At 36.2% G+C, this 13,137-nt stretch overlaps 1 protein-coding gene across 2 annotated transcripts in view; it reads left to right on the forward strand.

Moving 5' to 3' along the window:
* Nucleotides 1-13,137, forward strand: part of Sos (Son of sevenless guanine nucleotide exchange factor) — a 669,490-nt gene that overhangs the window by 626,565 nt on the left and 29,788 nt on the right. For both annotated transcript variants that reach the window (XM_090376631.1, XM_090376632.1), the window contains exon 23: nucleotides 12,423-12,684. In XM_090376631.1, the coding sequence (XP_090232757.1) occupies nucleotides 12,423-12,684 (262 nt within the window). The remainder of the gene's footprint in view (nucleotides 1-12,422; nucleotides 12,685-13,137) is intronic.

Genomic DNA, 13,137 nt, shown 5'->3' on the forward strand with positions numbered 1-13,137 from the left:
TAAAACAGGAAATTATTTCCCCTAGACGTTAATGTTAAAAACAGTGGTTACATTCACAAAAATGAAATTTGACCATAGTAATGTTAAATAAAGGTCAACAGAACTAACATTTTGTTGACCTTTATTTAACTTTATTTATTAATTTATGAATTGAGGATGCATTTGCACATATCCAGTCCATGGGGACCTCTGCTGAATCCAAGATTGCTCTCATAGTTATGGCTAAGGGTTTGCTTACTTCCTTTGCTGCCTCCTTTAATATAACTGGATAGATCCCATCCACCCCAGGTGCCTTTCTTATGTTTAACTTTAACAATTTCTCCTCCACTTTGCTCTGTTATTACAAAATCATTTAGTACCCTGTAGAGTTTGATAAACATTTTGGCTCTACTTCCCCACAGAATTCCTCAATCTGTGAATATAGATGCAAAATACTCATTCAGTTTGTGAACCACCTGAGCAGGATCATCAACAATGGAAGCATCGTTTTCATCCCCTTTCTTCTAGAGTTTACATAAGTAAAGAAATCTTTGCTGTTTTTCTTTGCATCCTTTACCAAGGATTTCTTGTAATCTGCCTAGCTTGCCTAACCTCCTTTGTGACTTGATTACAGAATAGGTTATATCTACCATAGGCTTCTGTGTCACTGAAAATTTGTGTCCCATGCATTTTTCTTCTCTGACATGAGCCTTGTTAGCTCATCTAATATCCATTTAGGCCTAAACCTTGAACAATATTTCTTATTTGCTATGAAGAATCTAGTAGCTTTCAACATTAATTCATCGAATGCTTCCCATTTAGAATTTGCTGTTGGTAAACATCATCAGTTGGTCCCACTGTATAGAATTTAAAAACTGTCTGAGACCACTGCAGTCACCTTTACGAAAACAGAAACCCTTCCCATTACCCCCTGATGTTAGTTTATATCTTTAAGTAAATCCCACACCAGTATGCTGTGCTCACTGCTACCAAGTGGTTACTTTATCTGCAGATTCTTAAAAAATCATGAATAATCACTGCTGATAATCAGCTCAAGTGTATTATTGCCTCTCAAAGATGCTGCTATAGAAAACAATCATCCAATAAATCTGCAAAAGTCTTGCTAGTGTGTGATTGACCCAACCGCAAGTTCCAATCAATATCTAGGAAGTTAAAATCCTCCATTATAAGACATTCTGATTTGCTGGCCTACTCTATTTCTCTTTATAGTTGTTCATTGTATTCATCAGAGTCATTTGTCCTATAACACACTCCTACCCTCATTTTTGCTTATTTCACACCAAACTGACTCAACAATACACTGTCCACCCATGTAAACAGGATGCACTACCTTAGATTCTGTGTTTCTTAACTAACAGCATAACCTCTTCTCCCTTCCTATCTTTCTGTACATATTTACTCCCCACATTCCAATTCTTCATTCCTTATATCTATGTGACACTACATCTGTGATATCCCAACAATATCCGCCTTTAATGTCTTTCCCAGCACTTCCAAATTTAAAAATAATGTATTTACTATACTCCTAGCATTGGTGTACATGCAAGTATACACGCACTTGTTTTTACTCTTAGTTACTCTAACACTGCTCATGTATTTAATTGTTCCATGATGACTCCCAGCAGTTCTTGAAATCCCCAGCAACACACTTTCCAAGCTGCTTCTCGTGCACTGCTTCCCGATAGAAGCAGTGCAAGAATCACTTTCACCTCTACCTGCAGCTACTGTTAATCTATTAGTCTGTGAATCCCCACCCAGCTACCAGTTTTCCGACCTGCCTAGAGCTGCCTCAATATCATCAACAAATATTCTTGCACCCTTTCTATTTAAGTGTAATCCCATCCCTGTAGAAATCCCTCCTGTTTACAAGCACAGACCATGCTGGGAAAAATTCTACCCCGTCAGCCTTGCACAATCTCTCCAGGGCTGAATTGATTTATCAGGCTCTCATCGTAGAATCCCTCCTATTGTACCTGGAGAGAATTGCAGACACTTTCAAATTTAACCTTAACTCATAATTTTTTCTAGGATCTTCCAGTCTTAATGTCATTAGTGTCAATGAATACAACAATATCATGTTTTGTGCCCTTAAAAGATGCTCATCAACTTTTGCTTCTGGCAGACATACCTTTGTCCTATTCCACCTATCTTTTTTGCACATTATATTTCCTGTTCCCCTGACAATCGAGTCACTGGCAATAACTAGCTCACGTGGGACCAGTGCATTCTGCCTTGAGAATTGGCACTACGTTGCTTGCTGCACAAGACTCAGCTGTGGCATTGAGTTTGGTAGCTGAGAGCTTGATTGGCCACCCATTTTCATTCCTTCAAGGGCATCTACCCTACTTCTCGAACTCTCATAGACACCTATCAAAACGTTGCGTTGGTGCCTAATTTCTTCACACTCTCTGTACCTAGCACACACACACAAAGACATTCACCTTGACTAGATCATGTCCTATTCCAGAAAGATCTGCATACATTCCACAAGTTGCTCATTTTTTTTAGAATGTGATGATTTGGAGAATCGCCCCCTTTAGGTCTCTGCTGAGCCACAGCACTCCTGCTACTTTGTGCACATTGCTTTGCTGCTCTGGTCTGGTGCACAATTTCCATTTAAATTCAATTTAATTGATCATTTGACAACACTACACTACACTAAGCTAACAGATTCCTAAATGCAGTGATATGTATTACACTCAAATTTTTCGTTGTGCCTTATACCATCAAGTTCAAGATATATGCTACACTGTACCTTATAATCTAATATACTATAACAATGGCAACAAGTTTCAAATGGATACAGCTTCTACGTATGTTAAGTAGTATTCTTTATAATTAAATATTCTAATTTCTGATTTTTAATTTTCTAATAAAGTAATATTCTTTCTAAATATTCTGCATTATGCTGTTGTATTGGTAGGAAACCAAAAAAATATTTCTTCAATGTCACCATTAGTTGCAACATTATAAAAAATTGATTAATGTGCATGACTAATATCGGGTGTTGAGTCAATTTCTAGTGAAAAATAAATTGCTTCCCATACTTCTGGTATTAAAATTTCTTTTGTTTTATTTACTATTAAATTTATAAATTCATCACACATTTTATGGGAAAGATAATTTGTTCTACCAGTTTCACAGTTAGCATGCATTTCTAAGTGATGCTTTAAAAATTTGTCATATTGACTAAGATATTCCGGCACCTCCGTAGCCAGGTGGGAAGGAGCAGCAGTGCGTAGCACACACTTCTTGATTAGACCGGAGTTCGAGCCCGTCACCACCAAATACGGAGGATGTGTAAAGGTCAGGGACTGACCACCGCATATCCTGGAGCAATATGGCCTTAGTTGCTAATGCTCCTAAAAACCAAACAACAATGGCTAAGATATTCCAAGAAAGTTAAGTAATTGCTACTGTTTATTATGTATATTATCATTTGCTTACCTCTACGTATTAAACCAAGCTTACTAGTTTAACAGTAGCAGTTGTTATTTTCAAAAGATCTCGCCAGTAATTCCTTCAGATTTCAATTTGTTTTCACTAATTCCATATCAACACATCCTTTAATTGAAAGCATTTTTCAATATATACTCATAGCTTGAATACGATCCTTGAAATGCTCATGGTCATTGAATGGCCTAGAGATATTTTTCCAGTCACTGGAACCATTTGTCAGATATCCATTAAATTTGAAAATAATTTACAAATAAAACAATACACAGCCCTACTGCTACCAAAAATAATTAACTATTCCATTAATTTTCATACAGTAAAAATTAGATTCATGAATATTTCTGTAATATGTTCAGTTGCATTCTGTATATGCTATTTTTAAGTTTTCTAATTTCCTAGAATGCTTGGGTTTATTTATTAAAAATATATTCTATAAACATTTCCTTTATATTTATAGGCTACTTTGCAATGTCACTGGGCTACTTTTCAGGTGGTTCTTCAGTTATGTACAACAATAATGGATTATATTGTGTTTCATGAAATTGGTTTTGTTCCATTCGGTTTGCTTCTTCTCCACTTTGATTCGTAAATTCTTTTTCTAATGTTGTTTCTGGTTGTACTTCATCAGCTCTGTTTCTTCATTTTTAATTTCAAATGGTCATAAGAAAGATAAGGCATTTCTTTGAGTTTTCTATTGTTCTTTTTCTTTTCTTCATTTAGCAGCTCCTGAATCATATGTTCTCTAGATTATTTGATAAGAAATACAGTGGCCTGTATCGTAATAAGGCGCCTCCGTAGCCAGGTGGGCAGGAACAGCAGTGCGTAGCACGTGCTTCTTGATTAGACCGAGGTTTGAGCCCGTGACCACCAAATACGGAGGATGCAGAAAGGTCAGGGAATGACCATTGCATATCCCCGGAGCAATATGGCCTTAGTTGCTAATGCTCCCAAAAAAAATTTAAAAAAATAAATAAATAACAAACCAACCAGTATCGTAATAAAATTGATAATATTTTACACAATAAAATATTACCAATTTTATTACAAAATGAAAAATTTTTAAATTTTATACATATAACGTAAATATATAATCCTATAATAACAATAGGTTGTTGTTTTTATGTTTCAGTTTAGAAAATGTTCTTTTGTCTATAGATATTGATACCATATGGCCTAAGTAAATGCTGAAACTTCAGTGTTTGGAAATGTACTTTCAAGGTTTCTTCATGCAGAAATGTGTGTAAATCTTGCACTGATCAGGTGCATATTATTGTCCTCTTCCTGAACAGTACAAGTGTCTTGTAAGAAAATTTGCAAGTGCTGTAGTTCTATGGAAGACTCCATTTCATTTTCTTATTGTTGCTGTTGTGCATCAATTGGTCGCTCAGCTTTATCAGAAGCATTTTCCAAAGCTCTGTCGGAATGTTGAAAGATGCATAAACTGTATTATATGCATTTCTAGGCAGAGGCATAACTAGAATATGGCAAGTTAATCCACAACCACAGGTGACAGTTCAATAGTGGGTGCCAAATGGAATAAAGACTTAGTATAATTGAATTTATAATTTATTTTAATAATATGACAATTATTGCTATCTAAAAAAGTCATGTCAGCCTCGTTTTATATAAAACTACCATCTCAGTGATAATTTTTATAAGTTAATTAATATTAAAATTGATTAAAACTATAAATTAATCTTAAAATATAATTATAATTTCATTATTTTTGTGAAATCAAAATACATTTCTGATTTTGGACATAGGTGTCAAAATTCTTAGTTAGCTTCTGTTTTCATTCCCTTCCAAATTGGCAACTAGTTTGTCAATTACAGATAACAGTATTTCCACAATGAATTTCTGATGACAGTTTAGAATCACATCAGCACAAGGATTGTCATCTACAAAATTTCTACATATTTTTATACATTTATCAGTATTTTTTATATTTTGCATTAGCAACATTTCAAATTTTTAAAATCGACTAGCTGCAAATTCACATGGTCTTGCTGAGATGCCATTAAATCTAAAGCTATACCAAGTTCCAGGTTAGTTTTCTGAAGTGGCAGACTGGTCTTTATGTTCTCTAGTAAATCATTTCACATTTTGATCAAAAACAGTTTCAAAGAAAAGCCAGTGTAGTAAAAGACCCATGACTTCTTGATGTTACATTATTTTTAGTTTTTTTGAATATATAGATTATATTATGAAATAAAAATTTGATTAGGAAAATTGATAAATCAGATTAAAATAAATAGATATTCTACACACAGTTTTAAGTTTGTTATTTTTACCATACTTATTTAAAAGATCAATAAACAACAGGTTGTCTTATGATTTATAGAAATATTCATTTGACATTAGTTCCCCCCCCCCCCCAAACAATAACACGAAATATTATATTTATGTTTTTGGCTTAAAGATATAAACTGTATTATTGATAAGACCTGTACTGTTGTAAAAACTTACCTTTAAAGTGAGTTATGGTCCTTATTTTTTAAAAACTTAGAAAACACTAAACACAACACTGTTCATTAAATAAATACAAGTAAGCACGACCAAGTCTTTGATTAGAATGGCAAAAGGTGCTATGAAAAATATGTTTATGGCTGTTCGCATTAACAACTGAAAGTAATCGAAACAGTGTTTAATGGCACAATAAACTAATAAACCTAGATGTTTCACATTTTCACATCCTGTGGAAGGTTGCAGTACTGAGGTGAATTGAAATATGGCATTCTTTTATGTATATTGCACAATTACATTACACAAAAATTTAGTAATGAAATACCATTTTTGTCGCAATATACAAATTAACATACTTATGAATGGTATCTATTAGACCCATTTTAAACAAACTTTTTAACACAAATTTATCAATTTTGAAATTCACACACAAAATTAAATAAAAGATGCGCTGTTATGATTAAAAGCAAACAAATGAATAATAGTATCTATTGGTAAGAATTAAAAAAAAAAAAAAAAAAAAAACTCAGAAATTATGCTTGCATTGATTTCTGCACTTATAAATAATTGCTGCCACAATGATTTCTAAGTAAGTATTTGCTGAAAAAATTATTTTCGTAACTGAAGTTACAAGTTGTCTTGGTGCCTCCGTAGCCAGGTGTGCAGGAGCAGCAGTGCGTAGCACACGCTTCTTGATTAGACTGGGGTTCGAGCCCGTGACTACCAAATATGGAGGATGCAGAAAGGTCAGGGAATGACCACCGCATATCCCCGGAGCAATATGGCCTTAGTTGCTAATGCTCCTAAAATCCAAATAACAACAACAACAACAATAAGTTATCTTTTGTCCATGAAATGCTTAAACCAATGATGTCTACCAGCAGAGCGAATTCAGGCTGATAGCTTATCTGAAACATACTGTACATGGATTAGACGGGGATAAGAAGTGCTCTTTACTGTAACTCTGCTCCTTACATCTCTTCCTGCTCTGACATTCATAAAAGGTTTTAAGTACAGTTGCACTTGGCTTCTGTAGTCCATAGCAAGTGAAGTATTTAATTTATACAAAAATGTCAAGCTAAAAAGGCACCTGACGACCTGGCCCATGGCTCTTGCCTTGGCTCAATGTTTAATCAGGCGATGTAGAGAATTATAAATTAGATTTAATGAGGATGAAACAATAAATGTAGTATGTATTGATAAATTTCCACAGAATTAGAATAAAAAATTGCCCATGATAATTTTTAATTCAGTTCAGAATTAATATCTACAGCAGTGGTTCTTAAAGTTCAGTATTCCAAGGACCCCTTTTTATTTAAATTTTATCTTCACGAATCTCTGCCTGTAATATTTCTTATTTCAAAAAAAAAAAAAAAAGAGAGACATATGTCATTGAAGAAGTATATTTATTAATACAAATTATTTTTAGTTATTCAATAACATTTAAATTACAATATACACTGAGTGATCACTGAATTACGACCACCTACCTAATACTTCGTAGGTCCTCCTTTTGCCCTCAGTACAGCAGCTATCCGACGGCATTGATTCAACAAGATGTCAGAAACGTTCGGGAGGTATGGCCAACCAAGCTGTGTGTAATGCGGTCAGCTATGGAGGTGATTGGTGTATCCAGACGCCTGATATGCCTTTCCATAGTGTCACACAACTGCTCTATGGGATTGATATCGGTGGAGTTCAGAGGCCAATCGATATGCTGGAAGTCAGAACTGTGTTCCTCAAACCATTTATGCACAACAAGTGCCCGATGGCTCAGTGCATTGTCATCTTGGAAGACACCATCGCCATTCAGGAAAAAGTGTAACATAGCGGGGTATACACAGTCAGCAAGCAGTTGACGATAGCTGAGACCACTGATACGTTGTTCCACATGCACCAGGGGTCCAGGTTCCTGCTAGTGAAACATGCCGCACACCATACAACCACCTCCACTGGCCTGCACTTTTGACACCATGCATGATGGATCAAGAGCCTCATGTTGTTGATGCCAAATCCATACACAACCATTCATGGTGTGGAGTAAATAACGTGACTCATCCGACCAGCACACCTCCTTCCAGTCTTCTAACGTCCAACTTGCATGTGCTTTGCACCAGGCGAGTCTTTTATGCCGATGAACCCTGGTTAGGAGAGGATGTAGTAGGGATCATCTGCTGGTATAGCTCATATGTGCAAGCATGCGACACATGGTCATGGCAGATATTGTTCCGGGTTGGCCCATGTTGTACTGGGTAGTCAACCCTTCAACAGTGTTGCGCCTGTACGAGTAGTCGGACCCGGTGCTCACCTCTAACATCAACCTTTCCTGACATTTGCAGTTTTGCATCAGGTCGTTGTTTTGCCCATTTTGACATCAGTCCTAGTACACTTTAACTACGGTGTCTCTCGAACACCCCACCAGTTCATCTGTTTGGGAAATCAAGGAACCAGCTCGTAGAGTACCACATTCTGTCCTTTATCAAAGTCCAATAAATCCTTCCTTTTACCCATCACGCTCGGAATTTTACTACCTACTGAACCACTGACACTTTATCTATGCTACGTAGGTTGACTAACTCCGCACTCTCGTACCTCATGTGGTCAACAGGTCGCATTCAGTTTTCATAGGGGTGGTCATAATTCAGTGATAACTCAGTGTGTGTGTGTATATATATATATATATATATATATATACAGGGTGATTCACTACCAGTGTGACAAACTTGCAGAAGGTAGGGTGGCACAAAGGCGAAATGGAATCACATAGCATTGCAGGGTCCGAAATGCCTTCGTCATGCGGTAGAGGACGTTGAACGGGAGGTCGCGTGAACAGCGATCCCGCTGGAAGTCAGCATTTGCGAACCGGTTCCCGAGGCAGTAGGATGGACGAGTATTCAAACGGTGAACTTGCCAACATGCACTTCGCATATGGAGCTGCGGACTGTAACAGGCACGCGCCGCTCTGCGCTTGTAACAGGAACGTTTCCCACACAGGCGTGCTCCTCATCATACGATTTTCGCACGTGTGCACAGAAGGTTATGTGAGACTGGTTGTTTCATGAGAGGTACCATGAATCGAGAGCAAACGACGAGGACGCCAGACAATGAAGAGAATGTCCTACGTCTTGCAGAAGGCAATCCGAGTACTCGAGCGATAGGCCAACGATTGGGTATTTCCCAATCCACTGTATGGAGAATACTGTCAACAAACCAAATGAGTTCATACCATCTGCAACGCGTCCAATCATTGGAGCCTGCGGATTATCCACTCCGGAGGACTTTTGCTACTTGGTTTCTTCAACAGAGTGTGGCAGACAGCACATTTGCTGCATCCGTATTGTTCACGGGTGAGGCAAGTTTCACAATAGAGGGAACCTTCAATCAACATAACGCCCATTTGTGGGCTTTGGAGAACCCCCATGGTACGCGAACAAGTGCAACTCAACGCCGTTTCTCTGCAGTACCTTCTGCCCCCTCGTCTGGACGGTAGGGCATACTTGATCTTTCTACAGCAAGTCCTGCTCGAACTTATTGAAGAAGCACATGTTCCTTAGTCGTTGCGCCGCTCAATGTGATTCCAGCATGATGGGGCTCTCCCACATTACACCAATGACGTCCGCCAACACCTAAACATTACATTTGGACAGCATTGGATAGGTCGTGGTGGTCCAGTTCATTGGCCTGATAGATCGCCGGACCTATCATGCCTGGACTTCTGCTGGAGTCAAATGAAGACATTGCTGTACGAGACCCCCATTGATTCAGTTGAGACCTCGTCGCTCGCATCTCTGTAGCTGCTGGGGAGATTCGAGACACGCCAGGAATCTTCCAGAACATTAGGGATTCCATGCGGCGGCGCTGTTAAGCCTGTGTGACTGCTTCTGGTTGAACTTTCGAACACCTTCTGTAGCATGGCATTTTGCCGATGTAAAACTTGTCATTAAAATGATTTCTGTTACAATAACGAGTTGCTGTTTCTGTTCTTTTTCTTTACTTACGCGACCTCCTGCATGACGAAGGCATTTCGGACCCTGCAATGCTATGTGATTCTGATTCTTCTTTGTGCCCCCTACACCTCCTGCAAGTTTGTTGCACTGGTAGTGAATCACCCTGTATATATATATAAACAGTAGGGATATATAAAAGTTATTAGCCAGATCAGATTAATGCCATCAAAAACAGATTGTACATTGCATCAGTCTGTAATCTAGTTATTATAGTAAAAGCACAATAAGTACTATACAGATGCTGAACAGGTATATGAACACAACAGTATACAGCTTGCAGTAGGCCATAAGGCCAAAATAACTTATAAAAATAAAATAGCCCATGCAGGCATACGTGGCCAAACCCTGGAAGTAAACATATAATTAGTAATAAAATATAAATATATAATACAATGATGATTATGTAGTTAACTATTGGTGTAGAGATACACTGAAAGGGACTTTTTCAAGGGCTAACCCTCTCAACGTATCTTACCAATAATTAACTGAGCTATCTGTTTCTGATCGCCATCTGCCTGTTTAACAGTGTCCAAAACTTAAACTTCATTATGTTATAATATAGTAGCAAACAGGCAAGATAACATTTAGCCTGACAGATACCTTTGAAACGAATATATAGAAAAAGAAAAGGAAGGCCAACTATAATTTTCAATTTCTGTTGTGGTATTATTTTTATTTATACAAAAGCAAGCTATAGCTAACAAAAGGAGAAAGGAAGTAGGGATAAGTATAGTAGTAGTACCTCAATTTCCCTCGAATTACTCTAATAGATCTTGAGGTATGAAAATTAGGGTTAGATAGTGAAAAGTAAAGAAAAAGCATTTATATAATTGTACATAGGATTTAACAGGTAGCGTAACTGCCCGACTGTACATGGATTAGACGGGTATAAGAAGTGCTCTTTACTGCAACTCTGCTCCTTACATCTCTTCCTGCTCTGACATTCATAAAAGGTTTTAAGTACAGTTGCACTTAGCTTCTGTAGTCCATAGCAAGTGAAGTATTTAATTTATACAAAAATGTCAAGCTAAAAAGGCACCTGACAACCTGGCCCATGTCTTGCCTTGGCTCAGTGTTGTCTATATTATACTCTTATAGATCCTGGTATGTCTATAAGAGTATAATATAATTATGGTGTATTAAATGCCAAAAAAGATAATGATGAAATATAGAATAATATAGAAAAATAGAGGAATGGCTAATTCCTAACACCCAATTACTAGCTGATTTATCATAAATTATCCCATTACTCAAAATGGTATATGTTCTGTACTGAACAGATAATAAAATAAAGTTAAATGAAGAATGGATAATTTAGAATAACCAATAAATAAGTCAGTAGTTAAACGCTGCTTACCACAATGAACTGTACTACATGAAAGCATGAAAAGGTTGAGCACATGTTACTATATACCTAACAATTAGTGTATATATATATATATATTTTTTTTTTTTTTTTCAATGTTTAATTCTTAATTTGTGAAGGATGTTGTTTCTTTGAAGAACAGTAATGCTGTTACTATATTGTTGTGCTACCCAAAACATAACTATTTTAATGTTTACATAAATTTTTGCAGTGTGCTTAAATTTAATATTTTAATTTAGATTCACATGATATTAATTTAAAAAGTATTCAATAAGTTATTTTTTAAATAACAAATGTTACTCATGGACCACCATCAACAGCCCTGCTGACTCCTAGGGGTCCGAGGACCTCACATTTAGAAACACTGTTTTAGTGAATAAAGATAAAAAACACTTATTATTTCCATAAAATGTATGTTTTACATGTACAATTTCTGTTAGCTTTGTGGCAAAGTGAAGTGTGTTAAATATTTTTCACACACTCATATATAGAGAGAAAGATTTATTGGCAAAGATATGGTAATTGAAATAAATATTTCTTTGAATTAAATAATCTTTTTTTTTCAGCTATTAGAATACTTTTTTTTTCCTGGTAATATGTATTTGAAGGCCAATTGTAAGTGGAAACTCTCAGAAAGATGGAGGGCCCCAATAAGTGCTCCCCCCCTGCAGCTAGCACCGTATGCACCTAGTTTTAAGTATGTTCCTTCATGTCACAAAATATAGTTGAGTTTTGAAAATATCCATTTTTAAAAATCAATTTTTCTGTATTGCTTACTTGCATTTTATGTATCTTCCCAAGGATCATATAATAGGATTGTTATTAGTGTTATGTAATAATTGGTGGATTTTTGTATTTAATTATTAAATGCAAAAAAAAAAAAAAAAAAAAAACTGTTAATAAAGGTAACAAAAATACTATTTCAAAGAATGCATAATTAGGGGTAGGACTAGTCTTGCAGCCTGCAGCCCACTTGCTATGACAGCCTACATGACCTTCAGCAGTTTCTCTGTTTTGGCCCCCAGCCTAAAATATGTAAAAATATCCTTTTAGTTTCAGGAAAAATAATAAATTCAGATTTTGACACATAAGTTAATGAAATTTGTAATGCCCTCCTTTTTTATTAATAGCAAAGAAAATGGCCAGATTTGCCACTCAAATCTCCTGGCATTAAGCCACGTTTATCTGGCCGTTCTGGTCATCATCCTGCTCCATTGCCTTCAGATCTTCGTAGTTTTAGTGTCAGCAGCCAACATATAAACCAAGATGATGATGATGAAGGCCATTCTCCTTGTGTTCTTACTCCACCATCTACACCTCTGACACCACCTCATTCTGCTACAACTCTGAATAGTGATCACAGTGTGTTTGCTCCAGTGATGATAGGAACAGGTAAGAGTGATTTGAAATTTATCATGGCTTTTTTTTTCTTGCTTTTTTTCCTCACTATGAAGAGATTATACTGCAAATTTATGTTAATTTTTATATCAAATCTCATTATACTCATACATAATATGCATTTGTTAACTCTTAGTTACTGCCAAGTACTTGTGTGGCACCATTACATTTAAAAAAATTCTCCCCATCTACCTTCTTTTCAAAGCTTAATGAACATCCCTCACTTGTAGTTGTTTTTCCTTTTTTTACATGATAATGTTTTAAATTTCCTTTTAACTTCACTGAGTGTTTGTGGCAGTAATTCAAAGTCTGGTGGTAGCAATGCAATTTTTTTCCCATTTTCTGTATTTTTGAATTTCAAAATTATATCAGTTTTATCATCCCAGTGATGGAGATTTTGGATCAGCTATTAGCAAAATTATTAGTAAAAACATTAGTGATAATGTG

This window comes from Mastigoproctus giganteus, chromosome 6, assembly GCF_048544385.1.
Source record: "Mastigoproctus giganteus isolate SK-2022 chromosome 6, ASM4854438v1, whole genome shotgun sequence".
Classification (NCBI taxonomy): Eukaryota; Metazoa; Arthropoda; class Arachnida; order Uropygi; family Thelyphonidae; genus Mastigoproctus; species Mastigoproctus giganteus.